Raw genomic sequence first — 20,688 nt, 5'->3', positions numbered from 1 at the left:
CCATTCCCTAATAAAAAAAAATAAAAAACCCCACACAACTAAGTTGCAGTGGTAAAGCTAGCAGTCTGACCCATTTCTTGTCATCAGCTGGGTTGAAATGACATGGAGGGGGGGAAGAAAAAAAATAATCCAATTCCCTCCCCGAACATTTTCTTCAAAGTCCTAACACTAGTTAGAATACTTAAATTTCCATCACCAAGCAACACAATATGCTCTTATATTTCTTTTCTATAAAATCCCATAAATTAGCTTAGGGTTGATAATGCTTTAAGTATCATTTAAAAAAAAAAAAAAAAAAGACCATGAGATCTAGGATCTCATTTCTTCAAACTGTAATTTACATATAGCTGTTCTCTCTGCTCAGTTTGTTGGAGCAAAGCTCAATATACCATAATCCCTCTAGAGATTGTATTAATTCACATAGTTAAATGTGATGAGAGTAAATGTTCCTTGGAACTATATATAGCTGAATCATTTTCCCAAAATAAAGCTACTGTGCACAAACAAGATCATATAAAAATGCAGCATCTTACGAGAAATGCTAACCAGGGAAAAACACCTACTAATTTATTACTCTTATTAAATACAGCTGTACACTATCAAAACATCTAAAATAATTTCAATAACTGACAACTGCACAATGTGTGCAACAGTAATCTCAATAGCTTAATATAGGGTCATGAGGTCACATACAATATGACTTTAATGTACTTTAATATTCAGATAATAAATACAGCAACAAAGGAGAACATATTTCTCCCTTTCTCCACCTGCAGTTTTGTTGTTGGATTGAACCTATATTCTCAAATTAAATTAACCTTCCTCTCACAAAAATGAAGGCAATAAGGCAGCATTTTTTTTCATTCTCTACGAGGGCTATTCCGGTCATAAAATCTACAGTCCCTCCCATGTAACCTCTCATCCCTTTTGATAAAGCTCTAAACAATAAGTACACAAGCACATTTAAGTAATTTCTAGTCACAGTAGCTCAATTTAAAAAAAGTTACCAGGAGTTCTCATGTTAACTCATTGATTTTTATCCGTTACTTGATCTTTTTGCTTTGGTCAATTAGAAGATCACTGTATTCCCAGATACTCCTAAAATACGTGAATTTAAAAAAAAAATTATAAGGACTACATTTTCACAACGAGGCAAAGCAGATAAGCAAAGTTCAGTTATAAATGGTGGGTTTAATTTTAATTTTCTTCAAGAAAATATGACTAATCAAAATTTTAAAATGTGAGCTGTCATGTGATTTCCCTCTACTACCAGCCTTAGCATCTGCCAGTGTCAACCTCAGCACCAACTGACTGTAGGTACCAACAGGTTAACCCTCCCCCAGCACTGGGCAAGGCTTTGCATCAATTAACAGAACTTGGCCTGCAATACAAAGGAAAGTGAGCAACACCACTCAGTAACATCAAGCTGAAATTTGCTATTTCACAGTTTTCATTACCTGCATTTTGGATAAGACAGTATATATAATAAGACTTTTTTTTTTTTTTTAAGAAGGAATATCTAAAGGTGTATTTGGGCATTTAAATGTGCAGCATCACACGTAGTTCAATCAGAAATTTCTCTGGTTTTATGGGCCTTGATGTGTCAGGTGTAAGGGTCATGGTCTAGAGCAGGTGGCCCCTACGGGGACAGAGATAATGTCAGTGACAGGACTGTTGAGTAACTGCACGTTATCAAAACTCTGGTTGACACTGGTCATGCCCAACTGTAGAGAAGCCTGCAGTAGTGTTGCATCCCATCATTTTCACTAAGTATCAACATGAGCCCTGAGGAGGAGAGGGCTAACGGGGAAACTGGAGACAGGGAGGAGGATGGCTGCTTGGAAATGTCCTTTTCCAGCCACACTTTCCAAACCAATTTTTTAAAGCCTTCCCAAGTACCAAGAGTTTTTTCAGCAACATGAATCCAGTTGCCTTAATTACACAGTTCCTATGGACAACAGAACCAACATAACAGTTTTCTCCAGGCAAGGTCCTCAACTCAGCACAGGCTGAAAAATCCCCCTTTTGTCTCCCTTGCATAACGAAAAAAAAAAAAAAGACAGAAACACTTGTCATCTTGGCTAAACGGATACCTCCCACAACAAGCTTCAAATAAGAAATGGCCACATTCTTATTTGCAGAGTCACAGGCAGAATCGGGCCTTCACTCATCCACATTATTTCCCCTACTTGACCACCCCCCTAATGGCAGGTCCTGGCTGATTTGAACTCTGTATCCCAGTATTCACCCTGAAAAGCGTGTAGCTCAGTTTCCTGCCTGAATCCTTGAGCCTTTCAAATGAGTCACAATTAGAGAAAAAACATCTGCAAGTCACTCTTGGTGACCTTGAGAGGACCAAACCCAGCCCATGTATCAGTAGTAGACAACAAAATTTGGAAGAAAAAAGTTTAGAACTAAACCCCCTTGTCTCTGGAGCAAGATTGTTTTTCCTTCAGCAAAAAAAAAAAAGATTGTGAGGTTTTGGAAGGTGGGCAGAATTGCTTTATAATACAACAATTACATGAAACATATACAACAAATATAATACAAAATTATGATCTCAAGACTGACTCAGTGATCCAGCAATTCCTTTTTGGAATCTCAACTTAATGCAACTTCTTCAGAGTTCAAACCCACAACCTGTTAAAGTCAGTCAGCTGTTTCTGTTTTTATTTTCCAAGCCAAGTAACCCAAAATCAAACTGAACTAAGTTCCTAATCCTTAAAGTTTGTATATTTCTGTCCTCAACAGTTCCTCTCTACCTAAACCCATCAAATTAATTTTCAGAATTGGTAACTCTGGACTGCAGACTCAGCGCTCTTAAGAAACGGAACAAACATTTCTGTAGATATGACCAAGACCAACCGAAGCTCTAAGGTTTTTTTTTAGTGAGTGTCCCTAGTTTCAGAGCAGAGAGGAGGCATGGAAAGCACAGCTAGATGAAACTACAGGCATTTTGATAAGCTGAAGAAAACCTTTCTGATGAAAAATGCTAACTTCAGGTTCCTGAAATTGACTATGATTTTGCTTTAAATGAGTTTATTCATATTTAAATTTTATAACTAGAAATTAAAGCAAAAAACTCAGTAATTTTAAAGGAAAACAGCTTGCTTAAGATATTATTTCATAAAAGCAATGGATGAGGCAATGGCAAATAGGTGTTCCTTTTATCTACTTCAGTTTGAAAGCACATATTTTTATATGCCAAGGACACGCTTATACAGAAATACATGGATTTAATATGATTTCAGACAAACTCATGCTACAGTCTGTACAAATACAGTGAAAAGTTCCTGTGTGAAAACGATGGTGTGGTTTTTTTGTTTGCTTATTTTTTGCAACACTTTTGATATACCTATAATAGCCCACAATTTCACATACACGCAGGGCATGGATATTAACACAATAAAGCATATTTACATAATGGTCACTGAAAATTGGCTAGTGTTTTACAGAAAGCATGTTTACCATTTTAATGAAATTACCAATATATCCATTTTCACTGAAAAAGTGCTGGAAAATCTCAAAAACACAGAAGTTACTCTGCAACCGAGATGTACTAAATTCCTGAGAAACACGCAGCACAGGCAAAAACTATACTGGAACAATCTGAAAAAAGTTCAAAGTAAATTTAAGTAATCTAAGTAAAATGAAATATGACCAGACACAATACTTAATTGTTCTTAAAAATTATCAGATGGACACATTTTCATGGTTCTTTCATCCCTAAGCGACTCTGGTACGCTAACAACCAAGCACAGCAACGGGTCACCCATTTAACCGTGCTGGGGTAGCAGGATCACCTCTTGAGTTAACAAAACCTTTATTTCTTCTTTATTTTTTAACCCTTGGGGTTTCTTTCCCCTGGATGGCTCTTGAACACGTGCTGGACAGGCTGTCAGGACTTGCATTATTAGCTCTGATAAGCACACAGCTCTAGGTGGTATAGCTGCAGGCTAAGGTAACGGACTGCATACAGATGGACCCCGTGCTCACGCAGAGCACTATTCAATGTATAGGGGCTCCCCATAGGGACACATATGAACCTAGCATGACCAAGTAAATTGTAAAGGCCCATACTTGTAGAATAGCTTTATTTCCTATATCACCGACGCATTTACCACAATTTCCTTAAAGACAAAATTAAACAAATGTGTATTAATAGGAGGCATTCAAACAAAACTAACATAAAGCAGAAAAATCCTACACTGAGAGCAAGTTAAATGAGTAGCTCTGCCATTTAGTGTAAACTGCACAATTTTATGCACATGTGTATACTCTGTAGCACACAAGCCAAATCACAGGAGTTTTGACTAGTTAATTATAAGCTATCAACACAAGCTGTGTAATTGTTTACAGCATAAAAACCCACAGCCTATTTACTCTGCTTAACACCTATCCCTGTGTACTAACAAGATAAATTTATTCCAGGAATAATTTCACAATGGATTTAAGAGATGATAACTTCTCCTGTTCACAAAACCACTTAAGCTTAATTTCCCGTGGTTTGGTCTCTCCCCCTCCCCACCCATATTTAAAAGTTTACAACAAAATAGCTGAACTTATGTTTTGCATGCCTATTTCATCACAAAAAATGCATCAGAAATATTCAGTTTCTGCTTGTAACTTCCACAGAGTTGGGTCAAAAGTGGCCTACAGGTGACAGAGGAGTGAGGGGGAGACATGCAGCCACAAACCTCATTTTCCTGAAGATGCACAACAGAACTCTATTCAGGAGAAAGAAGAAAAAAATATGGTTCTGCCTAACGCCACAGAAAGAAAAAAAAAAAAAAAAAAAAAAGGACAGCATTTTCCTTTACAGTTTATGGAGGGAAAAACATGGAGAAGCTGCAAGGGGATGGTCCACAACTCACAGGTCGAGAATCTCCAACACAGGTTGCTGCCACAGAAAATTAAGATGCCGAAACCAAAGTCCTCATCTTGCACAGAGGAAGTTCAGAGCAGAAAAACACACACACACACCCCCTCTTTGGCCTACCCCCAAACAAAATTATACAAATAGCATGCTCTCAAAATATTTATAACTGACATCCTCTTTCAATGACTCACATTACTGTAATTGCTTTTCCTCCTTATTTTTCTTTCTCAACAGGTATAGAGTTAAAAGTAAAAATGATTCAACTATCATTCAAACGAAAAAAAAAAAAGTATTAAGTCCTTCTGGCACCACCAAAAGTTATCAGTCATGTGATGTCACTTTCCTTTGGAAGATATTCCCAACTTTTTTCCCACTTAACTCATCTCAAAATTATTATAATATTACTCTTTAATGTCTTTTGGAGAACCCCTAAAAGCAGCTGCTTGAAAATACTCCGGTCCACTTTAAATAGAATTGACTCTAAACCTAGTGATAAATGTCTAGAAGCCTCCTTTGAAGTTTCTTAGGTAATAGGGAAAGACAAAAAGCCACATATCACTGGGGAAACAACTGTTCTTCTTGCCACGGTAAAAATCACTGAAATAATACATGCAAAACAACATGGCAACAAACAGAAATGCACTCCTTTGTCATCAAATACTGTTGGAAGATGCATAGAACACATTGCTGAAGACTTGAAGAAACAAGTATTACAACAAGGTACACAGTGCAGAAGGTTTGCTATACAGTTGGATGAAAGTATGGATGTTTCTAACTTCTCTTGCCTTATGGTATTTGCATTTCAATAAAATAATGCACAAAGAACTTATATTTTTTGTGAACCACTCAAGGAGAGACGTACCAGAGAAGATAGATTCTCAACAGGAAATGGCTTCTTTAATAAAACCAATGTTTTCTGGAAAAACTGTGCAAGTGTAAGCACTGATGGAGCAGCTGCTTTGACTGGAACAAAAAAGGGATTCTAGGGTGAGGTTGCAGAGGTGGCACCGCACGTGGAACCGCTTTGCTGTGTCCCCCATAGGTGAGCTATTGCAGCAAAGGAGTTGGAGCCAGGAGTGCACTAAGTGCTACAGGATGACATCAATGTGGTCAACCTTATAAAAACAAGCCTGTCAAAGAGCAGCATCTTTACCAGACTTTGTAATGAGATGGGGAGGGACCGTGAAAATCTCTTGTACCACACAGAGGTTTGCTGTTTATCTTGTGGCAAAGTGCTTAAAAGAGTCATCAAACTTGAGGCATTTTTCTTCTACAAAAAAAGACAAGTGTTTCAAATTTGCAGACCTTTTTGGGGATGACAGGTCCCTGTGGGTAGTTTGCTACATCGCAGGTATTTCCAAAAAATAAATACACTTATGTGTCCTTTCGAGGTGAAGGTGACGTTTTAATGATGAGCGAGAAAGTAACTGCTTTTCAAAAGAAACTTGTGCTATGGAGAGAGCATTTTGACAACACGTTTAGATGTGTTCCCCTCATTATGCGATTTTTGGTTTGGTTTTTTTTGTTGCTGAACACAACATGAGCATGTCATCTATAAAAACTTCTTGTCTCTGTACACTTTAAAAGGATAGAAACAGAATTTTCTAACATATTAAAAAAAATTCCAAATGAGAACTTCAAGGGTTTTGAACCTATTTGTTAAAAATATAAACATGCAACACATTCCCGTTATTTTGGAAAAACAACTGATTGACATCAGTGAAGACGGTCATTTACTAGGCCAATTTCCAGCAAAACCTTTGCAACAATTGTGGATGGGATTGAAAATGAGTATCGTGATTTAGTAAGCGCAGGCAACGATGCACTTCTTCCATTGAGACCTACACATCTTTATGAGGTTTTTTTTTCACCTATGGAACCCATTAAAACCAAGTATTGAAATAAACTGAACTTAGAACCAGAACTTTGAATTGCTCTATCACAAAGTGTTAAACAAACATTTTAAAAAATAATGAAGCATATTCAATCACATAGCTCTCAATAAAAATATTGTTATTAATAGTAATATTTTTAGAGCAAAAAGGTTTTTGTAGCATTGAAAAAATAACATTAAAATGATTTTAAAGTACTGTTTATTTCATCTTAATTTTATCCTTTTTTAATTTCTATTTATATGTTTTATAACGTACATAATATACAAGCACAGTGGTACATGTATATCATTTATAAATAAACATACATTGGGATTGCATGCTCAGAAATTTTTTACTGATGGGGTGCATGATCAAAAAAGTTTAGAAAGCACAGACCTACACGACAAGACACAAGTGCCCTCTACTGAAAGCATGTCACTTGTATAGAATAATTCTGTGGCCTTTTTTTTTCCCATTCTTAGATCTCTCTTAAAGTGACATTCTCAGCCAACCTGTGCTTAAGTAGCTCTATCTTTTTGGTACTTCAAAAACTTCCACATTTCTTCCAGGAACATATGAACAGTTGGGTGTCAGAAGAAGTGGTGATACCCAACTTTTAAAAGTTTTTGTCCAGTACTCTTCAGAAGAAAATGAAAACATGCAAAGGTGGACTGTACCTTCCTATTTCAATGTCTGTCTAACAACATGTGTGTGTTTATGTGCATGTATCATTAAAACACTGGGGCAGGGAACGGATGCAGTTAGTTAAGAATATTTAAATAAATTTATCACAATGAGGGATGATCTAACTGAAGGCCCACATGAGGCAATTCCATTTAGACAAGTATCAAATATTACATATAGGAATACAGAAACTCTTCTGTTGCTCTGTCATCACATGGCCTGGACGGAGATGTGGAAAGTTTTATATTCATCATACTAAATTCCACAGCCCTTGAGAACAAGTCATTTTGGAAAACAGTCCACATTACCAAGCAGCCAAAGCCAACACAGCAGATTTAAACGCTTTACTCCTGGTTTCACACAGAACAGATAAGATTCAGACAATATGCATTAATTCTCTGACTACCTGGCATCAAAACCAGGGATTATATTCATGGCACAAAAGGGAATACATCTGATCTCCCAAAGAATATTTGACTCTTACCTTGCACTTTGTCTGAACACAGCTCCTTGGCTCGCTCCCTCATTATTTGTGGAATCAAAACATCTTTTTCTACATGTCTCAGCTTAGAATTATCTGCAAGAGTGAAAAAAAAAAAAAGAGAAAGAAAAAATAATTTTCTTATCTATACATCGGAGAAAGTCAGTCTACAGAAATAACACAGCATTGTTTATATAACATACACTAGTACACTAAAACTGACATAAACTAGCAGCAGGAAGTACCATGGAAGGACTACACGTATCAAAAGGCTGGGGAGTCCAAGATTTAAAATTGCTCAGATACAAATATGAACATTATCCCAAATATTTCTTTTCTGCTCAATGTGCACAATGAACCAAAAATAATGGAGAAAATTCTGGCAGCACATTCAAATTTGTGCCTTACTAAATAGAAGGTCTGCATACAGACTGCACAAAGGTTGAGAATTACTTTTATTTCAAGATACTAATATTTTTCTATGTACAGTATCTGTACAAAGTGGCTTTTTTACTCACCATCACAAAGCTGAGAAATAGAGTACATATTAGAGCACAACCTGGAATTTGTATTGCTATGCAGAAGACTGAAGTTCTTAAAAACAAACAAACGAACAAAGAAGCCTCTTCAGCGGAGGACCTAGGAGTTTTTTCGTTAAGAAATTCAATTTAACAAGAACAAATGCTGCTGCCTGAATTCTGCACTTAAAAGTACACGTGCAGTTTGCATATAGTTGTCTCAAACCAGAATTCAGTACTCTGAGTACAGCTAGTGATTTTGAATAGATAAACAACACAGTCCATTTAGAAAAAACACCCACTGCATTTCCAAATCCACTTTCTTCAAAACAAAGGGATGAGAATCTATCAAGCACAGCTTTTTACTTCTTAGTTGAGTTAAAAACCCTTTAAAGGACATTTGTTCAGAACATCATATAGTCCAACGCAGTTACACCAAATACCTGGTTTTCCTCCTCAAACACACTATTTATTCACGCGTTGATGTTGATATTACACTTTGGAATAGTGTTGCCACGATGCTCACATTATGAAAACTCTACTGTCAGATACTCTGTTATTTTGAGTGACAATCATTTCATTTTAAAATTGCTTATAAAACATCTAAATGAAATGAAAGAAATTAACAGTGCAATGCATTGAAATTAAGGAAAGAAGCAGAATTTAAGTTACCTACTGTTTTCAAACACCATCTATTTTTCAGAGCATCTTCAGTTACTTATTGGCAACAGAGACTAACATTTCTCTAGTCATTTTTAAGTCATCATCTTTTAAAGTTTACTCATGCTATGAGGTTACATTATGAGGTTACACAGTATTGAATATGTGACATTACTAGGTGAATCTGGCAACAAACCAGAGGATTACAATGAGCAATATACAGAATCTGAACTAAAGGCCTATATTTCTCCTCAAACGTTTCTTACTTGGAATTTCGGCAGCAAAAGAACGGAAACAAAGTGTCTTCTGTAAATACAACAAAAATACCAAATATAAGTAGCTCATAACTTATATTTGCTTTTATGCTCCGATCTTCACAACCGAGAATATCCTTCATTTTAACCTTCTGCAGAATATCTGTGCAATTACTGCACTGAGGATTTATTATGTTACAGACATAAAACTTTTTAAGTGTGTTTTTTCTAAAGAAAGGACAAGTCAGTTCAGCTGAATGACATGGCAGGAGACAGCATCAGCAAGCTCCATGCCTCAGTTCCAAAGCCAGCTGGCAGCAGCCGTCCTACCCTCTATCCATCCCTATGATGCTCTTTTCCCTCTGCCGACACAGATGTGCTCTGCAGCCCTTGGGTGAACTGAAAGGGGAAGGCAATTTGGTCTAAAAGTAAATAAATTTCTTGTCAGGCAATTGTTCAGCTTGATAAATTCTCTGATCCACTTCACGATATAAATGCATAAATGGCCCATGAGAGAGAACTGCATGAGACTAGGACAAGAAGGAAGACTAAACTCTCAGGAGCACCACTGGCTCAAATTACAGCCTAACCTTTCCCCCTTTATTTTAAATTTAAGTTGGTTATACTGGTGCTTAGAGTAGGCACAAGCTAAGGAGATCTACGAATGTGAGTAGAGATACGCCGGTTGCTAGCCAAAAGCGAAGTTTTAACAGTCTCTCACTGCCCTTGTTCACTCCCATCACATCAGCACTGTTATGCACTTAACCACACAGCGAGTGACCAGCTCAAGACACAAGACTCACTCAATTACAGGCAAAAAAGTGCTTCTCAGCTGGTTTACACTTTGGAGTAACTAGATCTATTTATCAGAGTCCTGATAATTACTTAATTTAACTTTTACACCCCGGCGTACACGGAAATGTAGTGGACAGCACAGCAGGCTTTAAGGCCTGGGAAGGGCAGCTGGGCTTCCCCCGCTGGCAGAGGTTCCAACAGCAAAGCACAGGCCTCCAACACAGGGATCAGCCACCTACCACTGACAAAGGGGGCAAGGGTATCCCCCCGAAAAAATGAAAAAAAAAAAAAAAAAAAAGAGACAGGAGGCCTCCCTGTTAGCCTAGAATAGTCAAAAAGGATTTTTGGGTTTTATCTTCGCTTAAGCACCCAATTTGATTATTCAAAAGGAAAGGGGCGTAAGACTGATAGCAAGAAGTAGCTGTACTGGTCATACTGGTGTTAACACCAGGTCAATCGGAATCATGACAGAGCTGAGCCACACGCAAACCCTCTCATTTTATTCTCACGTTTTAAACCTGCAGAGGCTGAAAATGCGGGACAGGGAGGGCAGATGAGGCCACAGGGCAGTGTCCAGTATGAAGAAACAGAAGACAACTACAACGGTAATTCAAAAGCAATTATTTGATGGTATAAAGGAAAAGGGAATAAAGATTGCTTGCAATCCCACCCATAGTTTTTAAACGAATGTTTGTAAGTACGAGGTTTTAAACCATGAAAAGCACAAGCAATTCAAATCATCTTATAATATCTAGGAGGTAATTTTAAGCATCTGGGTGCAACCATCTCTCCAAATAGCTCAAATGCAGATGTTCCATTGGGCAGTACTGTATCTACTAATGAGTTTCAATTGTAACATCTGAAGTATTCTAATATTCTTCGTTGATTCTAAACTACCTGTTGCATTACAATAACAGCAATTTTCCTTCAAGGATCTTAAGCCACATTACTGAAGTTGTTATCCCTACCCATTTATACAAAATATGAAAGAAAAATAAGATACAAATATTAAGAATACCAGCTAGAAAAATATTTTTATGTGCAGAGTAACTGCATTTCTGATACCAATGTATAAGCACTTGCAAGGAGATCATCATCAATCCAACCTAATCAGCTCTGCAGTAACATATGGCAAGAACTTTCAAAGAAACAACACCTCAGAAGCAAGACTTCATCAAAAAACATGAGACAGCCACGTTATGAAACCATCAATTCCTTTTGCCTTTTTCCAACTATATAACAGTTTCTGGAATAAGTACCTTTTTCTCCTTTTGAAAGTTCTGCACTAAGAAAGATATTTCTTATTCTAACACCAGATTTGCTGCAGACCAGTCCCTACAGAAGCATGTGCATTACAACAGACCTACTACTGTTTTATTTTACCTTCAAAGATTGAATAAAATTATCCCCAGACAAGCAAGAAATAAGTTTTCCTACAGTTTGCCTTCTGCATTTGAAAGGTGATACTTTTGGTTTCCACCCACATCCTGCACACACTTTGCTTGGTCTTCTGTGTAGGCTGTTTTAAGATGGTCATGGCTTTGGCCACAACGAGTACCAACAAGAACCCACTACCTCTTACCTTCCGGAGAGCCACACAAATGTTGGCAGCAGCTTTTCTTTCTCCCCTTGCCAGCCAAAATTTGGGCATTTTTGTTAGAGCAAATTAATACTCCCAGATTCTACCTTTACATTGACCTTACATTCTGTTGAAATTTGTTAGTACCATCAAACATTACAAAGGGACAGACAGATGAACACAAGCTAATTAAAGGTAACAAAAAACAGGCTAAATACAATTACCAGTAAAAACTACGTTGTTTTGTAAAAATAGACACAGAAGTTAAGCCAAAATTACAACCAGATGCAGGCTTGCAGGTGTTACAGCATCTAAGTCACCAGCTCCTTGAAAAGGTGAATAACGCTACAGCCAATCTGTGTGGTAAAACTACTGAATGTTTCCTAAAGATGGAGATCAGCACATTCCAGAATGCTGCTGCTTCTTGTGGGGACAGAAGACAGAATAAAGAACGGCTATAGAGGTTATGAGCTTGCCGTTGCCAGGAACACACACACAAAAAGACAGAAGGGTAGAAAACTACAGAAAAGTGAACATCTCTGTGAAAGAGAAATTGTTTTACATATCACCTCAGTCCAGTGTAAAGAATTAAAGGAAGGAGTGAGATTGCTAAACTGGGAGATATCCCTGTTCGGCAAAACACTAAGAATGAGTTTAAGACATTTTTGCAAATCAAATCTGTGGGTTTTGGCAAATCTCAACATTTGAGACAGTTCTCTGGTTGCATACAATACGTAGGGCACAAGACTACGATTCTAATAGTTTTCTGTCATTGATTAAAACCCTCAGCTGCAAAAGCTATTTATTGCCATGGAAGGCCAAGGACCACAGCCATTTGGTTTAACAGTTTTCACTATTTTTGTAAAATGATCAAAAAAACCCCACCAGGAAATAAATCCATCAATAGGAATGAAAGTATCACAACCACTAGAACAGTACAGAATACACATCAAATTCACTCTGTAAGGGAAAACAGATGACAAATACTCTCCTGGCTTCCCAGCCTCTGACCACGGGGTCCAGGATAGCCTTGGGAAAAAGACCTGTGCTGCAGGCAGCAGACCTTCATGAGGACAAGAGAAGAACAAAAAACACAAAGCTTCTGCATAGACCTAATAAAGAAAGGGACTGTAGAAGCTTGTTATATTACTTAGAAGACTAACACAAAAAGGGGATACCAAGATGAAAAGCTTTCCTAGAAGAGTGTCCTGAGAAAAGTCGCATCATTTCCTCTCTTCATTCAACACAGCTGGTAACTGACTTACCCCTTTGTCACTACGTCCTGTCGGTAGTTTACAGCTCTGCTTTCACCCCTCTCATGACTTCAGGTAGCAGGGACACAGATTACTCAGAAGAGTTGAGAAAAAGTTGAAAACTTTTCTACCTAGATATTTGCAGAAGCCTCATACCTTCTGCATCCAACAGGAAGCAAGTCAGGTGATTCCAGTGACAGTTTTTGAAACATGCATTTCTCATATACAAACTGTAATTTGGATTTTCTTGGTTCAGTGTATCTACACACATTTAAAAAAATATAGCTCAAAGTAGTACTTTAAATATCATACCTATTTCAGTAAGAATCATAATACACCCTCCCTGGAGGTGTTTAAAAGATGTTTAGATGAGGTGCTTAGGGACATGGTTTAGTGCTAGAGTTAGGTAGATTATGTGTGGACTCGATGATCCTGAGGGGCTCTTCCAACTGAAATGATTCTATGATTCTATATGAGAAGAACAGAGAAAGTTTTAGTAAGATTTTAACATTTTCATTAGCAACTGTTACACCATGTTTTTTTTGAAGTCCCAATCATATCAACTTTTAGACATCAGTTATATTATTTACTATGTAATGCGGAATGCTATAGAAATTTCAGTCAAGGTTCAAGAATCCAAGTTAAAAAAATATAACACTCTTCAAAATACAAGCATTTTTAAACAATCACTTTCATTATTTGGGGGCCTTGGTTCAAAAATGTGGAGTCATAAAAGGGACTTCTTTTTCTTTTTTAATAAACTTTACTCTTTTTTTCCTACCAGTTGCCATCAAAGAAAAACAGTTGTCAGTGGACAGATTTCTAAGATACCTTCCTTTTTTTGAAGCTAAGAAATAGAACTTGAAAAAAGTATCAACAAAAACTTCAGCAGCAGAAATAATAGAATTATTACAGTGACAAACAATAAGAATATACGTGCAGAACTCCCATTCTTTAACTTACACCACATTTAAAGAAAATCTCCACTCTAAATAAGCGTAACAGTTCTTTTCCTGGAAGGGAGGGTCTTGCCATCAGCTGTGATGACCCAAGTAAACTTAAGTGTACCAGCCATTCTTTCATTTTCCCCATATGCAGATCTATAGTGTAAACAACATTTAAGATGCCTGGAGAATGAATAACAAATTTATAGCTAAGCTGCATAAGTGCATTAATTTGGGGGATTCAGTTATTTTTCGTACCACTTGGTAAAAATTACTTCTGTGCAGTAAATGTTCCATTTCACCCCAAAGTTTTGTTTTGAAACACTTGCCTATGAGCTAATTATAAAACTACATCGGAAAAGTACATTTTTATTAATAGTAGAAGTAGCATCGCAGTGTCAATTGCATGCTTCTTGGCAAACATTCCTTTTGTCAAGCAGACTATTGGCTCTGGAAGATCAATTTTTTCAAAAACCATTTCAGATTTATTTTAGTGTACTTTTAACAGTGTTTTGAATGGGGAAAGACAATTATAGGTTACTGCTTCTCCAGGAAAAGAATGCTTTCAACTCAAAATTTTCAGCTCCTTTATTCTGCCTAGTTTATCCACTTTGTATTAAGTTACCAATCTTACGTTAATTCATGCAAAATCATCTGCATATACGTGCATCATAAAAACAGTTATCAAAAAAGTCTCTATCATTGAATATATTATCAAGTACTTAAAACCTCTGTTCTAAAACACTAAGTCATACATCAGAACAAATTAATTTATAGATAGACCCACTAAAGTCAGGGGAGGACGAAACCATATGTTTCTAAGATGTAAGGGTTTTTTCCTACAATTGTAATTTTATGTATCAATGTAATAAGCATTTTCAGTACTTGGTCCGTAGCCTGTGAGGGAGCTCCTACGCCCTTACTGCCAAGGGGTTCGTGACGCCAAATGACAAATACTTCCAACATACTGCTTTGTAACCTCCGTTCCACAAAACCACTCAGGATCCTGTTGAAGGTGATGGATTTTATCAGTCAAAAACATCCAGTGTGAACTGACTGATGATGGACCAGGGCCAAATATCTTTATGCACACGTGAAATGCTACTGAGTTTGGTAATTTCATTTGCACACAGGCGTTTGCATACAAACTAGAGTCTTAAGTACTTTGCTCTCTACTAAGGTTTTAAAGTATAGAAGGACAACACGAAGTAACAGAAGTGTTATAATCCATGTGAAATAACATACGTGATAACCTGAAACCCTGATTTAAAAGCAAAAGAGGCTGATCACTGCTGCTTCTCTACACAACCATTTTTTTTTCTTTAAATGTATATGAATAAATTTCTTGGTATTTAAAAAGTCAAAGATTTTGAGATTTTTCTATCTAATACTGACATCATCTTAAATTAAGACGGAGTACAGGGATGACAATACCAGGGAAAATTTCCAAGGCTTTAACTTCTCACCATTCTATCATCACCTCAAAGTCAATTTTCACCTTTTTCACCGGCTGAATTTGTTATCTTACATTTTGCTTTGGGGCTCATGCTCCTGCAATATGGCAGTACTGGATTACGAGAATACTGACAAGCCTGTTTGCTAAAAATGAACAATGGCTATACGACAGCAAGTCTATAACATCTAGAAAGAAAAAGGAAAGCAGACTCAACAAAGCACACTTGTTCATTACACTTGGATTGCAAATGCTCATCTATCTAGTGAGTAATAAGTAAAGCCAAACCTGAAACCGCTTGTGAAGATTTTTGACACAAGGAGATTTTTTTATACTCCTGATCACACAGCAAAGCCAGTTATAGGGCCCAAATAATTAATTACAGATCAAGGCTTAATATTTACTACTGAAAATAATGTGGTTTCATTAACCCCTTGTCTGAATTATTGTTCAATTATTATAGCAGTTAAGAAAACCTGGGGTGTAAGGTGAGGGAACGCCTCACCCCATCTCAAATCCCTTCTAACAACTGTACATGAGGATTCCAGTAAAATGCAGAAAACACCAAGTCAGTAACAACTTGTGCCATGGCCTGGCCAAGGACTAAAACAGCACAGCCAGCCTTAATTCTGCCATTGTAAAGCTTTTGAACGCTTCACTTGGTAAACTGATATAAAATCCTCAACACAACTTTTTGTCACTTAAACAAAGACACCATGCACCAATACTTTAGCAAACAAATACATATTTTGGTTTTTTTTTCCTGGGATGGCAAAAATATAGTGACATTCTGGTTTTTTTCTGGGACAGCAAAAATATAATAACAGCTCACATATGATTAGATTCCTACACATAGGGCTCCACAGTTTTTAAGCTAAACCCAAACTTCTGAGTGCCTCTTGTCTGAAACCAGGCCCAAGTTTAAAATCCCTACTTCTTCTATGGCGTTTCTAACCAACAGTGGATATTGTCCAAGAATTTACTGCTTACTTCCAACCTGGAATAAGAAATAGAGAAAGGTCCTGCAAACATCACAAACTATCTGAAGCATATAAACCAAAGACACCACATGAAATTGAGCTAAGCAGTGACCTCAAGAACTGTGCAATAATTTGCATCAGGAACAAGAGATCAGCAACAGCTAAAACCTACATAAAAAAGAGCAAAGTACCCAGCATCAGGATAAAGGCATGCAAGAAAATCTAACAACCAATTAAACCAAATCATTATGAGAGGGGATGCTAGCCACCTAAGACTTCCAACCCTGCCCAGTCAGGCTAATCGGTGGCTACAGCACTCTATACTCCCTTTTGCTTATTTTCAGGATTGTGCAATAAGGCGTAAATAAAAGCAACGTAAATCACAAATAAAAGTTCAATTAAAAAAAAATAATCTTCCAAACTCCTTGAGGACTTGAATATTTAACTCTTTAACCACTCCTTTCAAGGTACAATTTATACCTTTAATTCCAAACGACGAACACCACACACAAATTAAAAGCAAGGCTTTTGAATAACAGGACCAAATATCATTCTTCCAGCTATTTTTTTAAAACTGGAAATAAAGATTAACAGACAAGAAAAAACAATGCCTACTTTTGATTTCTGTACCTATGTATTTAATGAACAATCAGTATGTATAACACAAACGAATGAAGATCTTCGAAACTAACATCATGGATATGAGCAAAACACACCAGTGTTTTCGAAAGTTGAAGAGCATGAGGTGTTCTGACAAGATGAGAATGCTGAAAGCCTTTTGGTTATATTAACACAAGGACTGCAGATTTATTTTCTGGATTTTAACCTCTAAAGAATCCTTTCAAACCACTCACTATTATAAAACTCACTGAGTGTCCCAATATATCTCTCATTTTTTAGTTTTTTTCACAGAACAATTCTCTAAAATGTGATGTCAAACAACTTCAGGAAATTACAATTATCTTTTCCCTTCATGTTCCCAAGACAGGTCAAAGACACTAGGAATATCAAAAAGGTCATTCTCATTCAACTCCTCTCTTCATGGTGGCAACTTGTGTTCTGAATCACAACAACTGTCTAAAAGAAGTTTAATTAAAAGCTGAAACTGTTCTTCCTTTTAGTTATATGGTTTTGCCCTTTAAATTCAACATTGCTTTATTTCCCATTATTTTTCCTTGCTATCTTTTGAAGCTGTAGTTTCACTCCTTTCAGTGTATTCTTCTAGCTCTGTCTTAATGCCCATGCCACTTCAAACCAAGTCACAACCATTCGAAAGCCCAATTCTCTCCACTGTTATACTGCTGCTATATTTAACAACCTAGATTTCCACATGACAGTAAGAAACAGACATTTTAAGTAGCTTAGGAAAATAACAAAATTAGTCTTCAACCCCTCTGTTTTTAACTCCCCCAAAAATATCCAGGATAGCTACCAAAACCTGTATTGTGTATCTAAGCTACTATCAGTAACCTCACTTTTCTCTTTACTTATTTGTGAATCTTCGACTAGGGATCCAGACATCACCATCTGAAAATGACAGTTATAACCAAGTGTACATTTAAAAGAAAATGAGCTTTCTAATAACCCATGACCTCTGCTACTAAAAACAGCACCCTAGAGAATTTTGGAAGTGCTGCATACAAAAATCAACTTCAATGCTGCACTGCAGTACATTCGTTCTGAAAAAGGATAAAACAAAATAGTGTAATACAAAAATTCTGTCAACTGATTCATCTATCAATTTATTTACCGGATGCAATCACCTAATGACATAGTCACAGCTCCTTCCCAAACTGGGGTTGTCAAAAACCCCCTGACATACAAATCAAGACAAAATTCACAGGTTGTACATTCTGAGCTTCAGAGGAATCCTTGATACTCACTCCCAACCACCTGACAAAGCCATGAGAACATGTGTCTTTTGTGACCACAAAATGAAGCATCAGTCACAGTTAACAATTTACTAAACTGTGATTCTCGCTCTTTTTTCTCGTGTGTGAGCCAAGAAGCAGTTAACGATGATGACATTAAAAACTACCACACTGGGGTATCCGAGTTAACACCTTACTGATATCAACAGGGCAGCTCACACCTCTTGCAGCTATTGTTCCAGTTTCTCTACAACCTTACTTAGCCATCTCCGCTCTTAGTTCACATTCTGCGGTTTTCAACAGAGCTGTAACTGCCAGGGACTGATGAGGGGGGTGAGGGGGAGGTAAGCAAGAGATACTGGATAACAGGTAGCAGATTTAGAGAGGTGTCAGTAAGCAATGCCACTGCTCAGCAGATGAATCTCAGTATTGGTGTCACATAGTATGTACCGAAAGTACACCCTCAGCCTTGCCACAGCTAACGTGCAACTACAACATGGGTTAGGAGGGACATATAGTCATTTTAGACAGAAACAGGGAAGCAGGATGCTGATGAACTGCAGTGTTTGGAGCCATACAGTAAAAGTACAACAGCTTGAACTGATCTAGTGTAATAACTAGACTTTTTCCATAGGACAACTGGGAAGGAAAATAACACTGTAGGTGAACAACCATCACTTGAAATGCAGCGGTAAGTTTTATAACATTTTAATTTAAAAACAGATCAATGCTTAGATTAAACAATCAACAAAACCAGAGCTTGATTACAAATGTGGGTTGGACTAGATGACCTCCAGAGGTCCCTTCCAACCCTAACCATTCTGTGAATGCCTTGTCTGCAAGGCCTGGAGAGCCAGGCCCAGGACAAGTTTCCATCACAAAGTGAGAGCTTGGCCTTGGCTGACATCCTGTGGCTTTTGAAGTGGCCACCAGCCACGCAGACCGAGACAGACTTGCAACCGCTGCAGCTCACCACCAACTACAGGTGTCTCAACACGCTGTGTTAGCTGAAGCTGAACCGTACCAACGCCTCTCTGGGCTCACTCTTGGCCTTCTAACACAAACACACTCAGCCAAAGGCTCCTGCCGCAGGAACCGGCTGGATGACTGAATTACGTGGGTGGACGCACATGGGATTAAGTTCCCTTCTGGGGATAGGTGGCTGTAACTGCGAGGGCAAGAACTTGATAACACGATGCCAAGGGCCACACAGCCACGATATTTTGCTTTCGCTGACAAGGAGGCTCCGGGCCGGGCAGCAAGGCCCGCGGGCACCTCGACGCCCTGGATCAAGACGCCGGGCCCCGCGTGCTCCCGCTGGAGGTCACGGCGGCGGCCGGAGGGCGGGAAGAGGCGGCGGGGACGGCGCCGCCCGGCGGGCGCTAGGACCCCGCTGCGGGCGGCGGGGCGGTAACCCAGCCCCTCGGGGCGTCCCTTCCCGGCCCCCGCCGGCGGCGCAGCCCAACCCATTCTCCCCGCCGGTGCGTGCGAGGAGGGAGCAGAGAGCAGCGGGGATTCCCCACAGGAAGCCCTGGCAAGGCGGGCGGAAGCGGGGAGGAAAGGGGGCGATCCCGCTGCCCACCCAAGGCTGCGGGTGCGGCGGGTGCGGCGGCCGCCCCTACCTGCGGCGCCAGGGGGAGGCTCCATCCGCGGCTCCACGCTACGGCGGCAGCTACGCACACGGCGCAGCCGGTCCCCGCCCCTCCCCGTGCCGCGCAGGCGCGGCGCAGCCGAGCCCGGCCCCCACCTGCGCGCGCCGGGCACAGCGCGCAAGGCGAAGGCCGTTGAGCGCCGGCGAGGGAGAGGGGGTAGGGCGCATGCGCCGGCTGCGCTGTGGGAGGGGCGGGGAGAGTGTGCGCATGCGCGCTGCCAGTGGGTCGGGCAGATGCGCGGTGGCGGCTGCCCCGGCCGCGCGGCTTCGCTCCGCCTTCGCGCCCTCGCTCTCCGTGCCCCTGCCGCCGGGGCAAGGTGCGGTGAACAGGGCTGAGGGAGCGTGGGTGGGCCCGGTCTCTGGGAGTCACTGAGGGGTCCGCGCAGGTCCGGGTACACGAAGCACCCGCTTCCCCGCTCGCCCCACGCGAGTTCTGTGCGGGCGCGGGCCCTGACGGGGCTGCGGGCCGCGGTGTCGCAGCCTCCGCCGAATGAGCCCGTGGGGTGTCTGAGGCTTCCGCAGCAAGAGCTTGGAGTGGAAGATGAGAATTACAACGGTGGCCGTTTTTATCGATTATTAATAGTTGGTTTGTGCCCTTTAAGAAGGGCTCCCCAGTGTGTGGGCAAGACACGCTCTCTCCCGTCTGTGTCTCTGGGACCACGTTCCTGCAACAAGTGTTGAGCTGATGGACGAATCTGGTTTCCCACCAGAAACTCGGGAAAAATTACAGGAATTCCTGTTTGCATGGTGGCCTGCCCAGTGAAATGGAGGAGCTGGGTTACTCCATACCTCAGTTACTCACATTCTTTTAC

The 20,688-nt window shown here is 39.5% G+C and overlaps 1 protein-coding gene across 1 annotated transcript in view; it reads right to left on the bottom strand.

Moving 5' to 3' along the window:
* CMC1 (C-X9-C motif containing 1) overlaps positions 1 to 20,027 on the bottom strand; it is a 45,621-nt gene extending 25,594 nt beyond the window's left edge. Inside the window, exons 1-2 of the mRNA XM_065629010.1 lie at positions 19,848 to 20,027; positions 7,922 to 8,014 (exon numbers count right to left, since the gene is read on the bottom strand). Coding sequence (XP_065485082.1) covers positions 7,922 to 8,014; positions 19,848 to 19,872 — 118 coding nt within the window. The 5' untranslated portion in view covers positions 19,873 to 20,027. The remainder of the gene's footprint in view (positions 1 to 7,921; positions 8,015 to 19,847) is intronic.
* Positions 20,028 to 20,688: the final 661 nt, after the last annotated feature.

Source organism: Caloenas nicobarica, chromosome 2 (assembly GCF_036013445.1).
Source record: "Caloenas nicobarica isolate bCalNic1 chromosome 2, bCalNic1.hap1, whole genome shotgun sequence".
Classification (NCBI taxonomy): domain Eukaryota; kingdom Metazoa; phylum Chordata; class Aves; order Columbiformes; family Columbidae; genus Caloenas; species Caloenas nicobarica.
The sequence above is the reverse complement of the archived record's forward strand: the minus strand, read 5'-3'. Positions and strand labels throughout refer to the sequence as shown.